At 46.4% G+C, this 24371-nt stretch overlaps 1 protein-coding gene across 4 annotated transcripts in view; it reads left to right on the top strand.

Annotated features, from left to right (window-relative positions):
• The first annotated feature begins 1537 nt into the window (after nucleotides 1-1537).
• Nucleotides 1538-24371, top strand: part of NBEAL1 (neurobeachin like 1) — a 135343-nt gene continuing 112509 nt past the window's right edge. For all 4 annotated transcript variants that reach the window (XM_088670825.1, XM_060281908.2, XM_088670790.1 and 1 more), the window contains exons 1-2: nucleotides 1538-1733; nucleotides 3281-3714. In XM_088670825.1, coding sequence (XP_088526951.1) covers nucleotides 3664-3714 — 51 coding nt within the window. In that variant the 5' untranslated portion in view covers nucleotides 1538-1733; nucleotides 3281-3663. The remainder of the gene's footprint in view (nucleotides 1734-3280; nucleotides 3715-24371) is intronic.

The raw sequence follows: 24371 nt of genomic DNA, 5'->3' as shown, positions 1-24371 counted from the left end.
GACTGTGGATGCGTTTAAAGGTAATAAAAACTGCAGTTGGCTGTAACGTAACTCCACATTGATCCCGAAACAAAGAATGACTTTGTGCCGCTCTCCTTATCTCCACTTATCAAAAGGGCAACTGACAATAACTGAAAAAAGAGGAAGTCCTTCTTCCTTAGTAGTAAATTCTCTTCCCAGGTTAACAATCTTCTGCATGATTTGAAGTTTCAAGAAAAAAGACAAAATTTCCAGATGCAAAAAGGTTGGAAATGTGGGATTTACCACAATTCTATCTCCATGCAGGGTTTGAAGTAACACTGTCTGATATACAGTGGTGCCTCGCTAAACGAATGCCCTGCTTAACGAAATTTCCGCTTAACGAAAGTTTTTTTCTAGCGGAGGTTGCCTTGCTAGACGAATGCATTTCACGAAAAATTCATCTAGCGAATCACGGTTTCCCATAGGAATGCATTGAAATTCAATTAATGCGTTCCTATGGGCAAAAGAAATTCAATGCATTCCTATGGGATTCGCTAGACGAATTTTTCGTTATAAGAAAAGACCTGTGGAACAAATTAAATTCGTCTAGCGAGGCACCACTGTACTGATTTTTCAGTGGAATAGCAGCATTTATTTGCTGAGAGGTTAAGTGCCAACATAATCCCTGTGCTATTAGGATGCCATCAGCACAAAGGGAAAGGAGCAGGCATAGGCAAACTCGGCCCTCCTGATCAGAAAGTCGGCGGTTCGAATCCCTGTGACGGGGTGAGCTCCTGTTGCTTGGTCCCAGCTCCTGCCCACCTAGCAGTTCGAAAGCACGTCAAAATGCAAGTAGATAAATAGGAACCGCTACAGCGGGAAGGTAAACGGCGTTTCCGTGTGCTGCTCTAGTTTGCCAGAAGCGGCTTTGTCATGCTGGCCACATGACCTGGAAGCTATACGCCGGCTCCCTCGGCCAATAATGCGAGATGAGCGCGCAACCCCAGAGTCAGTCACGACTGGACCTAATGGTCAGGGGTCCCTTTACCTTTACCTTACAACTAATTATAATTAATAAATAATAAATAGAATAGAAATTATGATAATATAATATAATAATAAATAATAACAATAAATAATAATGAATAAGTAAATAAATATTAAAAGTGAATAATGAATAAAATAAAATAAAATAAATAAAATAAAATAATGAATAAAATAAAATAAAATAAACAGGAATAATAGAAAAATATAATAATAATAATAATAAACAGCAGCAACAACGAAAACAACAACAACTACTACTACTACTACTATTATTATTATTGAATATGACGTCCCCATTTTCAGAAATGTTGGAAAATATGCTTCCATTCTATAACGGAGAGCAAGAAGCGGGGGTGAGGGCAAGGGAAAAGACTCTGCCAGGAGCCAAGATGGCCGTCGAGGCTTCCTTTCCCTCCCCACCCCACCCCCTCCGTCGATGTCATCTCCGCGCGCCTTCGCAAGAAGGGCGAACGTGGTGCGTCGCGGGGCGGGGCGGAAGGAGGTAGCGCTGGAATGTGGGCGGGGCGTCGGAGCGGCCGATGTGGCTTCCCATTTGCCAGCAGCGGCAGCAGCAGCAGCAGCAGCAGCAGCAAACGCCGCCACCGCCTCCTCCTGCTGCTGCTGAGCCGCCTCAGCTTCCCCCGAGCTGGGCTGAGTCCGCGGCCACCGAAGGCGCCTCCGCTCCGGGGTCCGAGGAGCCTCCCGCCTGCCTCTCCGCGTCCCCGGTGAGCTGAGGAGCCCCTGGAAGGCTGTGGGGCGGCGGGGAGGGGAGAGCTGCCTGGCTGTGTGGGGCTGGAGAAGGGCGAGGGATTGGGGGGGGGGAGCAAGGAAACAGGGAAGTGGGGAGGGCAAATGTAATTAGAATAATGATAATTTATCTCTCCTGAAACTACAGCACAGGGATTTGAGATGGTGTGTCCTGGAAGAAGGGTTGGGGGGCGAAGATACGGATGGGGAGGGAAATGGGACAAGGAGAGGGAGAGTGGAGGAAAAGGAATAAGAAATTAAGAAATTATTAATAAGAAATAAGAAATTATTATCATCATCATCCTTAAATTATCCATTATTATTATTATTATTATTTATTCATTTTTTAAATTTTATTTATGCTTTTCAGGTTTATACATTTCACTAATTTTACAATCATTTTAACATTTCGAAACTCGACTTCCATCTCCCTCTTTCTGCAAGTTCCTTCAATTTGTTTGTCATATCTTCTGCATATTCAGAATTAATTTAAGTTGCTCACTTATTAATCTACTTTAATCTACTTTAAATATATACTCTTATGAAACTGCGGGTTACAATAATCCTGCCAATGTTTTTTTATCTGTTTACAATTTATCTGTAAATATTCAATAAACCCATTTCCATTCTTTTATATAAAAAAGTTTGTTATCTTGATTTTTTATTTTTCCAGTAAGTTTTGCCATTTCTGCGTATTCTGTACATTTTTGTATCCATTCTTCCTTTGCTGGGACTTCTTATTCTTTCCATTTTAGGGCGAGTAGCATTCTTGCCACATAAATAAGTTTCTATACAGTTTAGGTAGTTCCTCTGTCCCTCTAATTCCCAAAAGTATTTATTCATTGTTGTTGTTGTTGCTGCTGCAGCATCATTGTATTGTGCTGGGGAATACGAAAGCAGATTCAGGCTGGGGGCCGGGTTGAAGGAGAGGCATCCTGTAAAGGGGGCAGAAAAGTGAAGTTAGGAAAACTACAGTGTGTGAATTAGAGAAAGGGGGGGAACCATCAGAAACAATGTTTGAGGAGAGGTGATCTGTGTTTAATTTTGGATTTTTTTAAAAAATATATACCTTAAGTAGTACTGTGGTAGAGCACAGTTGGCACTTTAGCCTATGACAGTTTTATCAGTCTACCCCCTCCCCCCAAATTCCCTGGAAGTCCTCCGTTTTTCATCATCCTTTGAAAATGGTTAGGTTTTTAAAAATAATTTCTAAGCTTGGGGGAACATTTAGACACTGGGTAAGTGAGAGGAGATGTTGGTGGTTCTATTGTGAAGAGGTTTTTTTTTGCTCAGTGATGCCCTTATTCTAATTTCTGGCGCATTCTTGTGGAAGCAAAAGCAAGGAAATGAATGTCTGAGCACTTTCAATTTTAAATTTAAATAAATGATGTGAATTGTAGAAAATACCCAACACAGTGGGTACTTTTTAAAAATAAATAAATAAATCAGTCTTTATTTTGTCAGGTGATCTGTCAACATTGCTTTGCTGTTTGGTACACTGAAAAATATATTTTCTACCATGCAGTTTGTCACTGAGGGGATGATGAAGACTTGAAGTCAAACAGCATCTTACTGAGATTACATCATTCAGAAACAACAAGAGCAGTTCGTGGGATCTCCTTCAGCACTTGTAATATGGAATTATAACATTTCCTTTCTTACATCGTCATACATCCTCCATCCTTCAACCAGCACAATTTTACTTTCAGAGGTTAATTCCAAAGTGCCATTGATGAAAAGGAGAGGGCTGACTGTCACCCTTAGCCGATTTAACTGTGCAAGAGTATTGGATAAACTTGTTTTTCCCATCCTTGATTGGATCGAGGAATTAAAGCAAACATTCTGAATTGAAAGTGAGCATGATAGGATCTTGAGCCTATGGTGCTTCTCAACTGTGGAAGGTGAACGATGGCGTCCAGAGAGAGGCTGTATGAACTTTGGATGCTCTATTGCAATAAGGTAACTTCTTTTAAAATAAATAAATAAAAGGGGTGCTTTAATTGAAGCTGTTTTGTTGAAATCAAATGGCTAACAGTGCAGTGTTAACCACGTCCGCTCAAAATTAAGTCATCTCAAATGCAGCGGGAATAGGATTGCAGCCGTAGACTGTTTTCTATTGGAATCCTAATATGCTGGTACAGTTGACCAAAATACCCGCAGTTCTAGGACAGGTATGACAAACTTTTGAACCTCCAGATGTTGCTGAACTACAACTCACATCATCACTGGCCGTTGGTTATGCTAGCTGGGGCTGATGAGATTTGTAGTTCGACAGGATCTGGCTGGCCAAAGGTTCCCCATAACTAACCTAATCTGTTATATCTAAAACTTTAAATATATGTGTGGATGTGATAAACGTGCAGATCTTCCTGGCAGTGTTCGAAACTCCCATTGTTCTTTTGCGACAGGGAATTTCATTAGCGCGAGTGGTTTCTGAGCTCTGGGTGCAGTACTGTGTCTATGATTTCCGATTAAAACTGCAGAGTGGAAGGAAAGGAGAACCATTTTCCGCCTCCCCATTTCCAGCTACTCTCTGAAGACTGGAGAAGAGACCCTCTTAAGAATACTAGGGGGGTAGGCAGGGCGACGCGGGTCGCGCTGTGGGTTAAACAACAGCCTAGGGCTTGCCGATCAGAAGGTTGACAGTTCGAATCCCTGTGATGGGGTGAGCTCCCGTTGCTCGGTCGCAGCTCCTGCCAACCTAGCAGTTCGAAAGCACGTCAAAGTGCAAGTAGATAAATAGGTACGGCTCTGGTGGGAAGGTAAACGACATTTCCATGCACTACTCTGGTTCGCCAGAAGCGGCTTTGTCATGCTGGCCACATGACCTGGAAGCTGTATGCCTGCTCCCTCGGCCAATAATGCGAGATGAGTGTCGCAACCCCAGAGTCGGTCACGACTGGACCTAATGGTCAGGGGTCCCTTTACCTTTACCCTTTACAGCAGGAAGGTAAACAGTGTTTCCGTGTGCTGCTCTGGTTCGCCAGAAGCGGCTTTGTCATGCTGGCCACATGACCTGGAAGCTGTACGCCGGCTCCCTCGGCCAATAACGCGAGATGAGCGCCGCAACCCCAGAGTCGGTCACGACTGGACCTAATGGTCAGGGGTCCCTTTACCTTTACCTTAGGCAGGGGAAGGACTAGATGATGTGAAAAATGAAGGTAATATTTCAGCTGCAGTTCATTTTCAACTTTGTATTCTTGTTATAAAAAAGCGTGGCGTTGTTGCACCCATAACCTAGGTTTAAGGTGCCATTTAAGCTCCTAGCTTTCATATCTCAGTTTCTAACATTGCTTCTTGGCATTCTTGCCACAGAACCAGGATTGGATGCAGACTTCCACTTGAGTGTGTACTCATTGTGCAAGGAGTCTGCCAATCTTGGGCTTGTAATGTGCAAACTTGATGGGGACGCTGAAGATGGTCTAAAATGAATCCTAGGCTACAGAAACGATATGTTTACACCACCACAACAATTTGCTGGATAATCATAATTATTCTCGTTAGGCTCCAGTCTTATTTCTTGTTCCTTTCATCTGAATTTGGGTTGCATTAGGGCGGCGCTTTCTTCAGCAGTTTCGTTGCGCAAAAGCACTTGGCATTTTTGTTTGCATGTTCATTATTTTGTTGCAAAGGAGAACATGCAAAAATGTTCCTCTGAGCCATAAGATTTGGAGTTAAGGAATTTGCCTTTAGTCTCCTGCCTAAGCTGGTGAGCTTTTGAAAGACAAACGTCCTATTGTTAGAGTAGGAGCTCAACATGACCATGCTGACTGAGCTTTGTTTTGAAGTGAGCAGATAACTTGGTGGAATAATGAAAAATAGCACAAATGTGCAATGGAACATTTTGAAGTGGGACCTAAGCATTTATGAAATTAGCAGTGTTTTCCAACCATTTCTACCTAACAGTACAAGCCACCTAAACCTCCCACATGCTCTAATATTGTTTGCCTCTGAACACTTCCTCCAAGCTAACTACAGGAAGCCCTCAACTTACGGACATTTACCTTTTGTGCATTCAGCTTTTACATGCATGGCAATTTAAAAAATAAAAAGGGGGCAGGGTTCCAGGAAAAATGACTTTGGCAATCCCACCCGCCATTGAACCCAATGGGTTTTGACTCTACGGGAAGTTTGGCATTAGGTGGAAGCCCTGGAATGCCACCGCTGCATAATGCTTACTGTCTTGTGCACACGTGAGAGGGGAGAGAAAGTAATGCGCGTTGCTGGGTCAAAACGGGTTACAGTTTTATGGAAATAATACCTGGACAAGTTGGTGGAGACTTGCTGCTTGTAGCACTGAGCCCAGCTGCTAGGTGGCGCATTTGGGTATTTTAAGTTGTCCTCGTTGTTGTTGTTTAGTTGTTTAGTCGTGTCCGACTCTTCGTGACCCCATGGACCATAGCACGCCAGGCACTCCTGTCTTGCACTGCCTCCCGCAGTTTGGTCAAACTCATGTTCGTAGCTTCGAGAACACTGTCCAACCATCTCATCCTCTGTCGTCCCCTTCTCCTAGTGCCCTCCATCTTTCCCAACATCAGGGTCTTTTCCAAGGATTCTTCTCTTCTCATGAGGTGGCCAAAGTATTGGAGCCTCAGCTTCACGATTTGTCCTTCCAGTTTTCCTCTACCAAGCACTTTTCCTCTCCAATCAGCTATGAAGCTCGTTGGGGGAGCTTGGGCCAGTCACTGTTTCGTAGCCTAACCTGTCTCACACGGTTGTTGTGAGGATAAAATGGGGAGGGGGTAAAACCATGGATTCCCCTTTGAGCTCCTTAGAGGAAAGGTGGGACATAAATAAAATGTATTAGTTGAGGAATCTTCAGTCCGGGGGTCAAATGCAACGCCACAAGCCTCTCTGGAGGAGTGGAAGAACCTCACCCCTGGAGGCCAAAGCAGACACTAGCCTACCTACCAAAGTAAATGTTTATATTCCTTTTTCCACCCATTGTGGCTTCTGTGGCCCCAGGGAGGTGGCCCAGAGAAGAGTGGAGCCCTGGCTGCTTAAAGTGATGCCGCAGTGCTTTAGAGTTATGGTGTGAATGTGACCTAGGCAGGGCAAACAAGGGCCCACTTGAGATCTTGACACCCTAAGGCAGTAGGATTCTCCTTTTTCTCACTGAAAGGTGGACACACTTTCAGTCATAGTTACAGGTAGGTAGCTGTGTTGGTCTGCCATAGTCGAAACAAAATAAAAAAAATCCCTTCCAGTAGCACCTTAGAGACCAACTAAGTTTGTTATCGAGGTGAGCAGTTCTCTCCATGCTGGCTCGAAAGTAGGTTCCACTCCCGATCATTCAGTGTGGCTTATACCCTAGAAAGCATGTTGAGAATTGTAGCCTGGATATGTGCTTACGAGTGCTGAATGACTGGAAATTTTCTTGTATCTGATCTAACAGAACTTCTAATAATAATCTACGACCGAACCGTCTCAAAAATGCTAGGGAATGCTGGAATCACAAATGGCTTACGGGTTATGAAAGTAGGTTAAGATGACATCTTTTATTGGACCAACAGCTGTTGGTGAGAATGCAGAAGCTTTTGAGTTTAAAAGCCTATCCGGCAAAAAACTACTGCTCTTTAACACTTTAATCTATGAGTAATGTATGGCTGCTTTGAAGCTGTTTGCAGCACAAAATACAGCACTGGATCAGGTTTTGAGCTATCAGTACTGTTTTAGTTTCTCTGCTGTCTTATTTATGAGTTGAGTGACTCAGATTATTCTGGCGATCATCTTGGAGTGACTGCAAAAGTAAACCTTTCGGGATGCATTTTATTTGACTGAAATGGAGCAGAAATAGTCTTCTCCACGTAAATTGATTTCATCTTTCATTTGCTGAAAATGTTTTCTTTAAGCCCACAAATTAAAATTAAAATGTAACGGTGAATGAATAAAATGTCTACTAAATTGTTTTATTTGTGTCAGTATTTAGATGACATATTAATCTCACTTGAAATTGTATAGTCTTGCTTAGGGGGATTACAAGGCTGGAATTGTTACATAATAAGCTACTTAGGAACAGAGCTCTGCCAATTCTAGGGGAAAAAAAGAGTGTGAAAATACTTGAATTGGTCAACCCAATTCATAAAACAATTTCCTTCCTTTACTTTCTAATGAGAGACGAGACAGAGACCAGTGGCGTGTGGGTTGACATGACAAATAAATTGTGTTACACATTATTATTTTTAAATCCCGTCTGCTTTTTTGTGCTGAAAAAAAATACTCTGGGCAGAAATCAGCATTTAAAATGCAGTAAAACTCAGAAAAGGCAAGTAAAAAGCAATAACTGCTCAAGCTAAAATGGTGCCTCAATCCTGTTTCCAGCAGAGATTGAAGATCCCCATAAAATATTCTCGCAATGACAAACTTAGGGTATGATTCAACAAGCAGCGAGTCCTGTTTTGTTCCCAACGGGAGGAATTCTGAGCAGGTGCTTGCCTCTCCCGCTGAAATCAATAGCACGTAAAAGGGCTTCACTGTGGCTGGAGCAGGCCCGTTGTTTTTTGGATCAGTATGCCAAATTGAAATATGTGGGCTTCTTGTTTTGATACCGAGTTAATGACTGCATAATACATGAAGCACTTATGCCTCTTTAGGGCACTTGTTCAGATGGCTGTTTTGACTTTATTGCATTCCTGTCGAGGATGTCTGCAGAGGAATAGTTTCACCCATCAAGGTGGAAGGGGGAAAAAACCTGGCAGAAGTTCCTTTGTTTGCTAACGCATACTCATCTTCTGCCACTTAAGATTAGAAAAACTTTTCTGGCTATTGAAGGGAAGATCAGCTGCACTCATTATAGAGACAAATGCAGATTGGATTGGCACTGAAACAGCAGAAAATACCCAAGCTCTATCAATTGTTCTTTGCGTGGCAGGAAGAAGATAGTACTTGGGGGGGGGGGTTGTCATATTTTTTGTTTTAAAAAGGCATTGGACCTACTGAGATGATCTTGCTGGCTACATGTAGTGGAGGAGGTGGATCGTGGCATCTTGTCCAGATATGTGCTTTCCATGGTTGAAGAGATCCTACATGGAAAATCCATCATGTATAGATCTAAGCCGCTTACTGAATCTGGAGTTGTTCATACTGTTCTGCGTTGCTGGACTCCTTTTCCTGTCAGTCCCATTCAGCTTAGGCATTGATGATGATGATGATAGGTGATGGGTGCTGCAGTCCACAAAGATGTGGACACTTTGATGAATGGCAGATTGTTTGTCCATAAGTCGAACGTGGAACCCTTGTTGAACCCTTCCTGGAGAGACAGTGTTAGAAACTGAGATATGAAAGCTAGGAGCTTAGGAGGAGGGAGAAAGATTGTTTTCTGCTGCTCCAGAGAAGCGGACACGGGGCAGTGGATTCAAACTTCAAGAAAGAAGATTCCACCTAAACATTAGGAAGAACTTCCTGACAGTAAGAGCTGTTCGGCAGTGGAATTTGCTACCAAGGAGTGTGGAGGAGTCTCCTTCTTTGGATGTGTCACAGTGGCCTGAGTAGGCTACTTCAGAGTAACGACGCTACGCAGCTCTGCATTTTATTCTTTTATTGGTGCTGCGTATTTACAGTGCTAAGTTCATTGCTATTTACACAGAGTAATGTGTTCAGTCGGTATCAGAACCTCCGAATGACTTTTGGCGCGTCTTTCCCCAGCACAAAAGCCTCGGCAGACCCATCCTCTTGCCCCTCCTCTTTCTGCGTAATTCTGGCGTTGGAGGGATGGGTCTCCCCCCCTTACTTGCCCCTTCCTGTCCCACCTGGGACCCTGGCTCCGCTACCTTGCCTGAGCCTCGGACCCGACTTCCTGCTTCCCCACTGGAATCAGAGCTCCCTCTGCTTTCCCCTGTGGTCAGTGCTGGGCTTGAACTCAGGAGGGGAGGGACTTCGCGATATCCCCTGTCCCTCACATCCACCCCCCTTCCAAGCTCCCCTTCTCCCCTCCCCAGGTCCCCCCCAGGTGTCGGTGACGACTGGAAGCCTAGGAACTCAGTGCTTTCCGAGCCCGTTGGTGTGAACACCTCCGCCCAGTCCTGCGAGGCCCCCCCTTCCGCCTGGGAGGACTGGAATCCCAAAAAGTCCGTGGCGTCTGAGCTGGTGGGGGTAAAAATGTGCTGCCAATCTGCTTCTGCCTCTGACTGGGTGGATCTTGGTGACACCCATATCTCGTCTCCCGATTCCTCAAACTCCGCTTCCCAGCGCCATGGGGAGCTGCTCTCCCGTGCCTCCTCCTCCTCCCCCTCCCTTTCCATGTGCCAGGGCTTGGGTCTGTGGGGGAAGAGGGCGTGAAATTCTTCCACCAAGAATTCCTCCTGTATCTGAGTGGCGGGGACCCATTCATTCTGGGAGGGCGGAGCGTCCTCCCATGCCATGAGGTACTCCAGTCCCCCCACCCCCCTCCGTGAATCAAGGATGGCCGTGGCTTCATTGAGTTGCTCCCTGCCTCCCCTCTCCCCCCCCTCCCTCGGGGGTGTGTTCGCTGTCTCGGAGCCTGCTGCTTTCCCTGTACGGCGACAGCAGCGATCTATGAAACACTGGATGCACCCTCATGTCCTCTGGCAGTGCCAGCCTGTATGCCACCGGGTTGACCTGTTGCGTGACTGTGAAGGGACCCAGCCTTCTGGGCGCCAGCTTTTTGCACCTCCCTCTGGTGGGCAGGCCCTCCGAGGACAACCAAACCTTGTCCCCCACCCTGATGACCTCCCCTTGTCGCCTGTGGCGATCTGCCCCCCTTTTGTACGCTTCCTTGGCCCTCTCCAAGTGTTCTCTGAGCTGCTGGTGCACCGTCTCCAGTTCCTCTGCCCAATCCTCAGCCTGTGGGCCCTCCTCCTCCTCCTCCCCCTCCCTCTCTGGGAAAGATCTGAGGTCGCGCCCGTAATTGGCCTTAAAGGGCGACACCCCTGTGGAGACGTGCACCGCATTGTTGTAGGCAAATTCTGCCAGTGGCAGTCTATCCACCCAGTCTGTTTGCCGCTGGCTGACGTAGCATCTCAGGTACTGTTGCAGAATGGCGTTGACCCTCTCCGCCTGTCCGTTGGTCTGCGGGTGTCTAGCTGTCGACAAGCTGACCTCCACCTGCAGGAGGTTCATGAGCCGCCTCCAGAACCTGGAAACAAATTGGCGGCCTCTATCCGAAATAACCCTTAAAGGTAATCCATGCAGTCTGAACACGTGGTCCACAAACAGTTTGGCTGTCTCTTCTGCCGAGACCGCCCTGGCACACGGTATAAAGTGGCACATTTTGGACATGAGGTCCACCACCACCAACACTGCGGTCTTGCCCCTGGAAGAAGGCAGATCTGTGATGAAGTCCATGGACACCACTTCCCACGGCCTGTGTGGGGTGGCTAAGGGCTCCAGCAAGCCTGGTGGCGCTGCTCTGACCACCTTTGCCCGCTGGCAGGTGTCACAGCCCCGTACATAGTCTCGAACATCTTCCCGCACCCCTGGCCACCAGAAGTGTCTCATGACTAGGTGAGTGGTTTTGTCCCTTCCAAAATGACCCGCCGTTGGGTTGTCGTGCATCTGCTTGAGGACTGTACGTCTCAGCTGGGTGGTGGGCAGGTAGAGTGCCCCCTTGTAGAAAAGCAGCCCCCTGCGTTCTGCAAAGTCTTTTGTCTGCTCCCTCCCCCCTCTCAGTTCTCTGAAGATGCGGTTGGCAAATTCATCCGCTGCCGTCAGTGCTGTGAGTTCTGCCTCGCTCACCACTGCTGCTCCGCAGGACCATGCTGACGGGGGGAAGATGTGCCTGGGTGCTGGTGGCGCCTCCTCCTCCATGTACTCTGGCTTGCGGGAGAGGGCATCCGCCCTGACATTCTTCTCCCCCGGGATGTAGTGGATGGAGAAGTTGAAGTTCGAGAAGAACTCTGCCCACCGTATCTGCCGCTGGTTGAGCACCCTGGCAGTTCTCCAGAACTCCAGGTTCTTGTGGTCTGTGCACACCTGGATGGGGTGCTTTGCGCCCACCAGGAAGTGTCGCCAGTGCTGGAACGCAGCGTAGATCGCAAGAAGTTCCCTATCAAACACTGTGTAGTTGCGTTCAGGCTGTGTCAGCTTCCTGGAGAAGAAGGCACAGGGTCTCCACTCCCTGTTGGCGTCCAGTTGCAACAAAATCGCGCCCACAGCTTTTTCAGAAGCATCTGTCTCAATGCGTAGGGGCGCGTCCTGCACCACATGGAACAGGTTTTGGTCTGAGGCGAACACTCTCTTGAGGCTTTCGAACGCTGCTTGCGCCTCTGGTGTCCACCTGAACTTCTGCTTGCCTCTCAGGCAGTCCGTGATGGGAGCCGTAACGCGAGAGAAGTTCTTGATGAACTTCCTGTAGAAGTTAGCGAAGCCTAGTAGGCGTTGGGCATCTTTGCGCGTCCTGGGGCTGTGCCAGTCCAGGATGGCCTGCACCTTGTCCTTGTCCATCGCCAGCCCCTTGTCTGACAGCTTGTAGCCCAGGAAGTCCACCTCTTTGGTGTGAAACTTGCACTTCTCCAGCTTCACATACAGGTGGTTCTCCTTCAGGCGTTGCAACACCTCTCTGACATCTTTCACATGCTGCACTGGGTCATTCGAGTAGATAAGGATGTCATCTAGGAAGACCAAGCATTTCCTGAAGAGGAGGGACCCCAGGACGTGGTGCATGAAGGCCTGGAAGCATGCTGAGCCCCCTTGCAAACCGAAGGGCATCACCAGATATTCAAAAGAGCCCAGAGGCGTGAACATCGTGGTTTTCCATTCATCGCCTTCCCGGATCCTGATCAAGTTGTACGCCCCCCGTAGGTCCAGCTTGGTGAAAATCTTGCCCCTGCGTGCCGCTGTCAGGAGATCGTCCACTCTGGGCATGGGGAAAGCCACTGGCTCTGTCACCGAATTCAGCCGTCTAAAGTCCACCACAAGACGGCGCTGTTGCGTGTCTTTCTTGTCCACCCAGAAGACCGGGCTGCCCCCTGCTGCCTTGCTTTCCCTTATGAACCCCCGCTTGAGGTTCTTGTCGATGAAAGCGCGCAGATCCTCCAGCTCCTGGTCTGACATGGCGTACAGCTTGGCTGGGGGTATCGTCGCCCCTGGCACCAGGTTGATCTGGCAGTCAAAAGGCCTGTGCGGGGGTAGGTGGTCGGACTCCGCTTCGCTGAAGACCTCCTGCAGGTCCCAGTACTGCTTGGGTATTGCCTCACCCCCTTTGATATGCATGGTGGCCACCGTGGCTATCGGAGGCCCCTCCCCTGGTTGGTGCTGCATGCAATGTTCCAGACAAAAGTCCGACCCAAACGTGATGCACCTCTGGTGCCAACTGATGGAGGGGTCGTGGCGCGCCAGCCAGCTCATGCCCAAGACGATGGGGGGGTCTGAGATGGTGGTGACGTTGAACGCCAGTGTCTCTGAGTGCCTTCCCACCGTCATTCTCATGGGGGGGGTTTGATGTGTGATGGCCCCTCCCAGCAGCTCCCTGCCGTCAATGGTTGCCACGTGCAGAGGAAAATCCAACTGCAAAAGCTGGATTTGGTGCTCTTCTGCAAAGCTTCTCGAGAAGAAGTTGGCGGACGCCCCACTGTCAATTAAGGCGAGGACCGTCAGGGGATAGCCATTTGGGAGCGTTAGCGTCACTTCTAGAACCACTCCTGCTCTGGGAGGGGTGGGCTGGCTCTGCACCTCTCTGTGCGGGTGGGCGGGCTGGGGCTGTTGTCTGCTGACTGTGCCTGGCTGCTGCCCCTTGTCTCCTGCAGCCAGGCTTTCCCGTTTCCCTGCTGTGGTGCTGCGTCAGTGGGGGAGGGCACCACCGTTCCCGCCTTTCCTTGCCACTCCCTGCGATGTGGGCAGTCTCTGACGAGATGCTGGGGTGAGTTGCAGAGAAAGCAATTCCCGCCCCTTCCCTCCTTGCGTCTTGGCGCCGCTGGGGTTTGAAAAGCCCGCGCGCGCGCGCTATCAATCTGCATGGGCTCCTGGTCCTGGCTGGCTCCAGGCGTGGCTTGAAAGGGTTGTTGAGGGAGTGGCTTCTCCTGCGACCGTGGGAACCAAGCCCGCTTTGCGCGCGTCGCTTGCTTGTCGTTCCACCGGGATTCCTGCCTCACCCCCACCGCCAGAGCTGCTTTGCTCAGCTGATCCATAGTACTGGGCTTTGGACCTCTCGAGAGTTCATCCTTCACGTCCGCGTGCAAACCCAAGTAAAACGCAGCTTGCATAGGAGGCGACTCCAAAACCCACCCCAGTCTGTGCACCAGCATGGTGAATTTCGCCCAATATGCGCGAACTGTCATATTTCCTTGTCGTAAATTATGCAGTTCCTCCTTAGTCTGGTCCAAATGACTATCTGACGAATACATCGTCCTCAAACCTTCTAGAAATTGTTGAACATTTTTCATGCAAGGATTCTTGGTTGCGATTAATGGTCTTAGCCACTCCCTGGCTGCTCCGGTAAGATGTTCCACAATAAACGCTACTCTGTGCTCGTCATCGGGGAACTCATTCTGGTGCAGCTCAAGAGCATACACGATCTCAGTCTCAAAGCCATGGTATTCCCTCGGGTCTCCATTGAACTTGCTTACAAGGGTCCCTGCTCTCCTTCCTGGCAGCACTTGGACTTGGGGAGCCCCTCCCGCCTTGTCTTTCTCTGCATCTAGCTTGCTTTGGAGGTCTACCGCCACCGCCCTTAATTGCTGCTCTCTTTCCTGAAGCGCTCTCACCTGTTCCGCAAGTTGTAGCCGGTCTTCCTGGACCTTCTTAGTCTCTTCTTTTGCTGCCTTTAATTCTCCCTGTGCCTGCAGATGCAGCTTCTGCAGCTCCTCTTGTGCTTGTTCAGCGAGCTGCCGCCATTTCTCCGCCTCTGGCACGCTCATCCCGGCAACTCCAAAGTAGCCCAAAAAGATTCGGAGGTTGCTGTCACAGTGGCCTGAGTAGGCTACTTCAGAGTAACGACGCTACGCAGCTCTGCATTTTATTCTTTTATTGGTGCTGCGTATTTACAGTGCTAAGTTCATTGCTATTTACACAGAGTAATGTGTTCAGTCGGTATCAGAACCTCCGAATGACTTTTGGCGCGTCTTTCCCCAGCACAAAAGCCTCGGCAGACCCATCCTCTTGCCCCTCCTCTTTCTGCGTAATTCTGGCGTTGGAGGGATGGGTCTCCCCCCCTTACTTGCCCCTTCCTGTCCCACCTGGGACCCTGGCTCCGCTACCTTGCCTGAGCCTCGGACCCGACTTCCTGCTTCCCCACTGGAATCAGAGCTCCCTCTGCTTTCCCCTGTGGTCAGTGCTGGGCTTGAACTCAGGAGGGGAGGGACTTCGCGATATCCCCTGTCCCTCACAGGATGTCTTTAAGCAGAGGCTTGACAGGCATATGTCAAGAATGCTTTGATGGTGTTTCCTGCTTGGCAGGGGGTTGGACTGGATGGCCCTTGTGGTCTCTTCCAACTCTATGATTCTATGAAATGGCGCCTTAAACCTAGGCTATGGGCGCAACAACGCAATATCGAGTCTCGCTTATTTATTTATTTATTTATTAAAAAAGACAAGAATACAAAGCTGAAAAGGAATGAACTGCAGCTAAAATTTTACATTAATTTTTTTACATGGTCTAGTCTTTCTCCTGCCCATCCCCCTAATGTTCTTAAGAGGGTGTCTTTTCCAGTCTTCAGAGAGCAGCTGTGAGTGGGGAGGCAGAAAAAGCTCCTCCTTTCCTTCCACTCTGCAGTTTTAATCTGAAATCTTCGGCGCAGGACGGCGCCCAGAGCTCAGAAACCGCTTGCGCTAATGAAATTCCCTATTGCAAAATGCGCCTAGAACAATGGGAGTTTTGAACATTGCCTGGAGATGGACATGTACCCCCAGTGGGTGAGGTCACAATCCTGTTTGCCCCCACCCGGAAAATAATATGACTTGCCTATAATATGTTTGGAAAACTAGCCCATGGAGGCAGAACATTTAGTGAGAAAGCGAGGAGAGGTAACTCAGCTGGTTATTTTTTCAAGTATATTAATGAAAGATGGATACCAGCATACATTCACTGGACAGATGCGCTTCCCACTTCACAAGCCCACTAACTCGCTAGCTTTAATATTCTGCCACTTTGACAGGGTAATGCAAGAGTCTTAGGAGCTAGTTGTGGCTATAGAGACAGCTGTCACGTCAGGGATGTCCTCGGGTCAAATTCTGCTTTGGGGCTTTGAAAACTAAAGGTCACTTTGGCAAAACAACAACTTGAAGTATACAAGATCTCAAAGTAGCTGTCTTACTACAAAAGAATTTCAGAAATAGACTGGAAAGAGAAGTTGCTGAATTACAACTTATCACCAAGCTCAAAACCATGGAGGGACCTGGTTTGAACAGAGATATCGGATTCTTATCTCATTATACATGATAAGCGATCTTCAGCCATCTCAACCCTTGCTTTTTCATGCAAAACCATTTGCAGTCGTTTTCGGTCATCAACAGCTATCAGTCAGTCAATCACCCACTTCCACCACCCTTCTGAGTGATCCCCCCTCCCCTCCCCCTCCCCACCCCTCCCCACCCCTTCTCTACATAAGTGCCTAGGGACTTCTATTTCACTGTATCTGAAGAAGTGTGCATGCACACGAAAGCTCATACCAAAATAAAAACTTAGTTGGTCTTTAAGGTGCTATTGAAGGAATTTTTTTATTTAACTTGAAGTACCGTAACTGTAAAAAGATGAAGACCCCGTGTGTTTATAGTCACTTGCATAATCCTGCGGCAGTTATGGAGAAATGTTTTACTCAAATGTTTAACAAACTGAGTTCTGCCCAAACAGGTTTTTCATTCACCTGGCCTGCTGTAGTTCCTGTTTCTTCTTCGTGAAACACAATAAGCCTTTATTTTTTGGGGTGGTGGTGGTGGTGGGTGGGACACCGTTATTACTTCTTCTTTTAAAATCGAGCCAGTCTGTGGTTTGAAAGCAATAATTTTACTCTTCAGCAGTGAGAATGGTCTGCTTCCATGACTTTTGCTATTAAAAGTGCTAAAAACTGAAAGGAAAAAAGTGGTACATTTCCCTTGGTTCTGAACACCTTTCCGAGAGACCTTCTTCTGCCACAGCAACAGTGCAGAATCTGCAGTCCACAGTCAGAATCAGGCCTGCTAGGCCTCTGCATTTGGCCTGTGAGACTCTTTGGGCCAAGCCATGCGCAGTTTCCCTGCTCCTAACACTGCAGGTAAAGGTGGGGCTCCCATGATGTTTGCAGGCCCTGCCAGTCAATTCATCTGCAAAGTACAGCGCCTTTGGGTTTCTGCAGGCAAAGGGAAATGGGTCATCTGAATTTATTGTGATTGTCAGGTGACCGACATGTGCACCTGCCTGTCTTTCAAAGTTGGCCTGTGCGGGTGGTGGAGATAAGAACAGGGCCTGCCCGCCAGGTCCACTTTCCCACCCCTGCCTTAGAACAAAAACCTCCTGTCCTTAGGAAACCAAAACAGGCCAAGTGGAAATGGAGGCGAGGATCATTTGCCGCTCGATACGGGCAGGCTGTGTTTCTTCGTCATGAAGAAAGCTCTTCAAATGTGTCCTCTCAACTTGAATTCTAAAGTGAAACACTTCCGGAGGTACAGTACAACTTGATACCTCATTCCGTTCTTAGACATGGAGCAGTTTTCTTCTGACGCAGCTGTTCAAGCAGCAACTGGGTGATTGTGTACCTAGGATGCTGTGGTTGCAAGATTCCTACGTTGGGTAGAACGGGGTAACAAATGTGGTGCTCTCCCAGATGTTCTTGGGCTTGCCGATCAGAAGGTTGGCAGTTCGAACCCCCGCGATGGAGTGAGCTCCCGTTGTTCTGTCCCAGCTCCTGCCAACCTAGCAGTACGAAAGCACGGCAGTGCAAGCAGATAAATAGGTACCTCTGCGGCGGGAAAGTAAATGGCGTTTCCGTGTGCTCTGGTTTCCGTTACAGTGTCCTGTTGCGCCAGAAGCGGTTTAGTCATGCTGGCCACATGACCCGGAAAGCTGTCTGGACAAACGCCGGCTCCCTTGGCCTGAAAGAGAGATGAGCGCCACAACCCCATAGTTGCCTTTGGCTGGACTTAACCGTCCAGGGGTCCTTTACATTTACCTTTTTTTACAGCTCATCATCCTCAGCCAGCGTGGCCAGTTCATGGATGATGGCAGTTTTAGGAGGGCCCCATGCTGGCTACCTCTGGAGCAGAAGGTTGGATTTGATGATCTCCAGGGTCTCTTCTGACTCTAAAATTCTAAAATCCTAGGGAGTATAGCAGTTGTGAGAAGAACTGAATACTTGAGTTATTTGACCTGTCTTTGAGGACATTGTAGTGTGTGATCTCTTGCAAGAAAATACATTTATTGTTTTATCCATTACAAATATATTATTAAAAAAATACAGAATTCTTCCTGCAGTCATATTTTATGTACATAACAAAACATACATATCTGGATTTACTTTTTACTGCTGTTGTTTCCCAAGGCTGATTCAGAAGCCCATAGAAGCACAGAGATTTGGACAAAACCACCATAGCTTATGCCCTTTAAAAATGTTTTATCTTGCTATTTGCATTTCTTCTACTGCAGGGCCTAATTACTCTAAACCATCCATTACTGATTAGAATATACTTAAAATAGGTTGAAACATAGCCGCCTAAGCAGCCTGAAACAATTGGGCACTTGAGTGAGTTGACAACACTGGTACTTCAGTAATGATGGGTTTGTGATCTAAGCAATTAGACTCCAGGAATAATTTACTTTGACATATTATGCTTCAGGGAATTGGGAAGAGAGAGAAAATAACAGATTAAAGCTAATACATTCATGGGAAAAAGAGTGAACCCTCTTTGAATTCTGTGGTTTTACCTATCAGGACGTAATAGCAATCATTTGTCGCTTAGCTCGTCTTAAAATTAGGTAAATACAACCTCAGATGAACAACAACACATGACACATTACACCGTAGTAGTAGGGACTTTTACTGTTTAATACCTGATTTTGGAATATGTTTTCCCAGCAAATTGCTAAGTGCTAATGACAGGTGGCTGTGGACTTTTCATGACAGGTGGCTGTGGAAAATAAATTGCAGCCGAATCCTAGGAGTTTGTGAAATTGAGTGGTCAGAACAGAACAGCCGTTACTGCAGTCATGACCAGGCATCATTGCAATAAATGCCCTTTGGCATACGCTCGATTTTTAATACAGTGACGCATTTCAAATGAGTGCACTGTGGACAATTTAAACAAGGAGCATCTTTTGTTCAGGCATCAGTTTTGACAAGTATACTATCGGTTGTTAAAGAGACTGCCTGAAATATTTTGGACTCAAAATAAATTTCAGGGCAAAGCCCTCCCAAAGCAACTTTCGTCAAAGCCGTAATACCAATACCATCACAATATAATGGAGGATTTAGCTGAGATTCCTGCATTGCATGGGGTTGGACTAGATGAACCCTGGGGTCCCTTCCAGCTCTACAATTCTACTATTCTATATAAAACGAAACATTGAAATTTACACCAGCAAAGCAGCAGAGGTTAGAACACGAAATTGGTAAAAAGCAGTTTGAAAGAAAAGAGTCTTCGGTTTCATTGAAAAGCCAATAGAGCGGAAATCATACGTTGCCTCTCTAGGGCGGGAATTCAAAGAGCATAGGGCCACTACTGAAAAGGCCCCTTTTCCTGGGCCCTTAGGACATACCCAGTCTGCCCTTGTAGCTGTTAGTTTATGGCAAGGGATGCCAGCTGGGTTTGTTTTAATCTGGGGAGTTGACAGTTCCCCATGGAGTTTCTTAAAAGTTTAGTCATGCTATGTTAAAATGCTTTTATTTATATATAAAAAAGTACATTGATACATGGAAATTGACAGCCTCTTGCACAAGGAACCGTGAGGATGGATTTTAATTGACTCCGTATTCAGACCAATGTTTAGAAGAGGAAGGAGAAAAGAATGCAGAGAGCGTTGCAACTATGAATTGAGCACATTTCAAGGTTCTGTTTTTCGTAGATGCCTAGACAAAGTATGAGTGTTTAGTTGGGGTTCTCGGGACACGGGTACCAAAAACCTGGCCTCGAATTTGCCTTGGAAATATTCCATTAATCCTGAGATGTAGCATTTATTTTGTGACAGTGCAAGACCTACCCCCTCTCCAAGAGAGCGTGGGAAATGCATGGGCTTCTACTTCCGGATAATTTTTGGCAAATCGCACAGCACGGTTTCCCCCGAGAGTTACCGACCGTGTTCTATTCAGTCACATGACTTATGACTTACTTTATTAAACATGCTGTAAAAAGCCTAAAGGATTTCATTGTATGGGATGAGCGAGGCTGGGACAATGCATTTTAAAATAATTCTTGTATAATATGATATCTGTGGGAGATAAATTCCCACTGCTTTTAAATACCGAACTTGAAGCAAAAGGGTTTCTCTTAGTAGCTACAGTAACTCTGTGTCTCCTACAACTCTGCTTGTTACTTTTAAAAAGATTTTTCAGCTGATTACTTTCAAGGGGGCATGAGGAACCTTCAGCTACTCAGCTGTCGATAAATTACAACTCCCAGCATCCCTGGCTATTGACAATGCATGCTGGGGCTTATGGGAGTCGTAGTTCAACAACCCCTGGAGGTTTTCTCCCCACCTGCTCTAAAAGCAGCCTTAGGGCTAGTTCAGCCATGCACTTTTATTGCATCTATGTATTTATTGCATGTTTACCCTTCCTCTGAAGAGCTCAAGGCGCCATACATGATTCCTAGTCCAGTTTTATCCATGTAACATCCTTGTAGGCCACCCAATGGACTTCATGGCGGAGTGGAGATTTAAAACTTGTTCCTCACAGCCTAAGGGAAAAACATTCCTCATCACAACACACTTGCTAAGTGATTTTAATCATGTGACAGCTTTCATGTGCGAATGGACTGTTGTTGCCGCCATCGCAGACGCACCAACCAAAATGATTTTCAGATTCCGTCAGTTCACGTGTTCAGCTGCCAATCGCCAACAGTAAATTATCAAGTGATGTACTTTTAAAACATCTTGCTTTTTTAAGAGAAGGCCGTTATTATTAAGAGCCATACTCTGATTGCAGAGTATATATAACTATTTGTGAATGTTAACTCCAGTCCATTGTTAGAATAACATCACTGAGTTATATGTACCGTGTTTCTCCGAAAATAAGCCATAGAGATAGGCAGTTTAACCTTGTAGGTTAAACTGCACCATACTTAATAAAAAAATAAGACATCCCCTGAAAATAAGCCACCGTGTTGTTGTTTTTTGAGGAAAAATAAATATAAGACGGTGTCTTATTTTTGGAGAAACACGGTAACAATGTTTGATTCTAGCTAATAAGGGAAATGGCTGCAATTTACCAACTTCTGGATAAACATGCTGAAAGTTACTCTAAAGAAATCATAATTAACAGTATTTTTGCACTAATTTGATACTCTGCTGGGATGGATGCTTTGTGACTAACGTAACGATGGGTTGCACCGTGATGCAGATTTCCCATGGTTTCCGAAGTGAATAATCCCCACCCCCAGTGCGGGGAATGCAGTATTGAAAGCTTCTACCGGCTGATCCAGCTTTTCTTTATAGCGGCCAGTACTTCCTGGTATAGCTCTAAATGACTGAACTTTGCTCTTCCGGTTATTACCATCAGGTTGAGTCGAAGCTCAGTGAAGTCTCTTTGGAACTGTGCAGGATTCTTTCCTCAATGCCAGCATTGTAGTAAGAGTCAGCCGCCCATCCGATTGGCATTTATATATGGAATGGGAGGACGGGCGCCATTTTGAACCTTGCCTCAGGTGGCAAAACAGCTTGGCCAGCACTAAATGATACCCACACACAATAAATCTGTTACTAGGGCCCAGGAAAGGTGGCTTTAGTAAGGTTGTTCCTTTTCTCACATTTCGTATTTTTCATTTTTCAGAAAATCAAGTGTGGGGGAACCTTTGACCCACCAGGTATTTCTGAACTCCAACTCCCATCAGCCCTGGCCATTGACCATGCTTACAAAGGCCGGTGGGAGATGTAGTTCAGCAATGTTTGCCGTGCCAGAGGTTCCCCACCCGTCTGATGTGGAAAAATCAACAGGGGGTCTTGAATCCTGATGACATGTCACTGGATTAGAATTTAGAAAAGTTTGACTTTTGAGTCTGAAGAAGACTGCTGCTTCCAGCAACCACTTATTTGGATGCTTTTAGATTTTCTGAGAGATGCTTTAATCTTCCGAAAGCTAAAGAGTCAACTGCAAAAGAAGCAGGAGAAGGGATACAGAAATAATATGAAGAAGATTCGGCTAAAGATTCCCAGTGGAATATCGTTTTTTTGCATTGCCTGATATGGGAGGAGGGGTCAAGATGTTGCCTAGAATGGCTCTTAAATCAGAATAAAAAAATTCCTTCAGTAGCACCTTAAAGACCAACTAAGTTTTTTATTTTGGTATAAGCTTTCGTGTGCATGCACACTTCGTCAGATACACTGAAACAGAATCCCCCAGACCCTTATGTATATTCAGAGGGTGGGGGAGATGGGAATGGGTGATGGGATGATAGGAGTGGTAAACCTGTTGATGACTGTTAACGACTGTTAATGACTGCAATTGGTCTTGCGGGGGGAGCAAGGGCTGAGGTGCTAAGGAAAGCTTGTTCATGTATAATGAGATAAGAATCCTATGTCTTTGTTCATTCCAGGTGGCTCCATGGTTTTAAGCTTGCTAATGAGTTGCAATTCAGCAACGAAACATTCTGAATGTGCCATCAGAGTCTCTGTCTAGACTAGCCTCCCTCAACTGGGTGCGCTCCAAATGTTTTTGGACTACAACTCCCATTGGCCTCGGAAGCTGGCTTAAGTTGGAGGGAGTTGTAGTCAGAAACGTCTCGAGTTCTCATTATGCATTAATGGGTCATCAAGTGAAATGGAGCGGAGGTCTTGGGCAGACAAAGGAAGGTGCTTCTTTACAGAATGTGTCCTGTTGAAATGTTTCCTCTCCCCAATGAAACTGAAGCTGCAATCCTAAACAGATTTAAGTGGGATTCCCCCCCCCCACCTCCTGAGTAAACATGCACAGGATTGTAGTTCTGGGAGTGAGGGGGTTAGAAAATGGTTGAGAGTCTCACCTGGGTTTTTAAAGCATATGTGGCAGGGTATAAAAATGCAAAACACGGGGCAGAAAATCTGAAGCTATTAGAATTTCAAGTTGTGCGAATTTTGTTGCTGTTGCAAGTTCAAGCCGGCCAATCCTATTTGTCTCCTGTTTGTGCTTTATGTAAGCCTCGCATGTGTGTTTTGCTGGGATTCCGTGGGAGTGCAAAATGTTGCATTTGGTGCAGAATTCAGCTTCTCCTGAGAAGTTGTTTGACTTTCATATAAAAGGAAAGCAAGGATCTCGGTGTCTTACATGCTTGTGAAAATATGTGGCGATGCCTGGTGAAAGGTCAGAGCCCAGATGAGTTGCTGAATAAGGATTTTGAGTGGACTGGGGCAGGAATTTAGTCCCTTCCTTAGCACCTCACCCCTTCCTGTCATAGCAGACCCCAAATAACAATACTGTAATTGTTATTCTGATATGCATACTATATATGATTGGTTTTATGCAGAATGTTAACTTGGTTTTCTTAAAAACAACACGATGTGTCTTGTATTTACATGAAAACCAATAAAATTTATTTGGGGAAAAAACATGGAGCACACACAACCCTTTATAATTGTGGTATTGGTGCATTTTGTATAGCATTGCAGAGGAAAGTTGTTGGAATATGGAAAGTTAAAACTGAAAATTGAAATTGCTGGACCTGCATTAGCCATGTCCATTAATTTCAGTAGGTGTGCTCTGATACAACCCTAAAATAAGAACAAATCCTAAATTCCAAGTGTTTGACAATACACCCTTTAACATTTGCAAACCTCCTAAAATGAGAACTTGTCTTGTTTGACAGCAACAAAACAAGGTTACTTGTCTTTTTCTTTTAATCACAATCTTCAGTGCTTCCCCAAGAGTTGAACATTCCTATTTCTCCCCTCCTGGTATCTTCTTGGTTTGTTTAGTCCTCATCAGCAGATGACTGCCATCATATGATGCTTTTAACCCATCCATACCTACCAAGTTCCTGTGGGAGAAATAAGGGACCGGACCGGAAGTAGCAGACCGAAGGTAGCGCTGCCGCCATTTTGGAACTGGGCGGAGCATGCTCAGAAGCGACTTTTGATGCTGCTTTGCCCAGGTCCAAAATGGCTGCCGTGCCAGAAGTCGCACTGCAGCCATTTTGGAACTGGGCAGAGCTGCATCAAAAGTCGTTTCTGAGCATGCTCCACCCAGTTCCAAAATGGCCACCGCGCCAGAATAAACCGGGAAAAAACAAAAAAATCTGTTTTTTCAGCTGAGAACAGCTAGAAAAACAGGGGTTTCCCGGGGAATACGGGAGACTTGGCAGCTATGAACCCATCTTGGACAAAGATAGCTAGGCTAGGAACAGCAGTGGTAGTGGTGGCAGCACCGTGATAACAACAGGGGATAAGGGATGGATGGTACAGAACCAAGAGGCTGGTGCAGGGAATGAACAGTTTGAAACACATCCAGTATCCTTTTGCCTGACTTTATTACCCAGCCCGCTAGTTAAACAGCATTGTCAATATTTAAAATATACTATAGCTGCCAGGTGGTGATCTTTCTCACCCTCCCATGTGTGTTACATACAAG

The sequence above is a fragment of the Zootoca vivipara genome, chromosome 1, assembly GCF_965207765.1.
Source record: "Zootoca vivipara chromosome 1, rZooViv2.hap1.1, whole genome shotgun sequence".
Taxonomy (NCBI): Eukaryota; Metazoa; Chordata; class Lepidosauria; order Squamata; family Lacertidae; genus Zootoca; species Zootoca vivipara.
The sequence above is the reverse complement of the archived record's forward strand: the minus strand, read 5'-3'. Positions and strand labels throughout refer to the sequence as shown.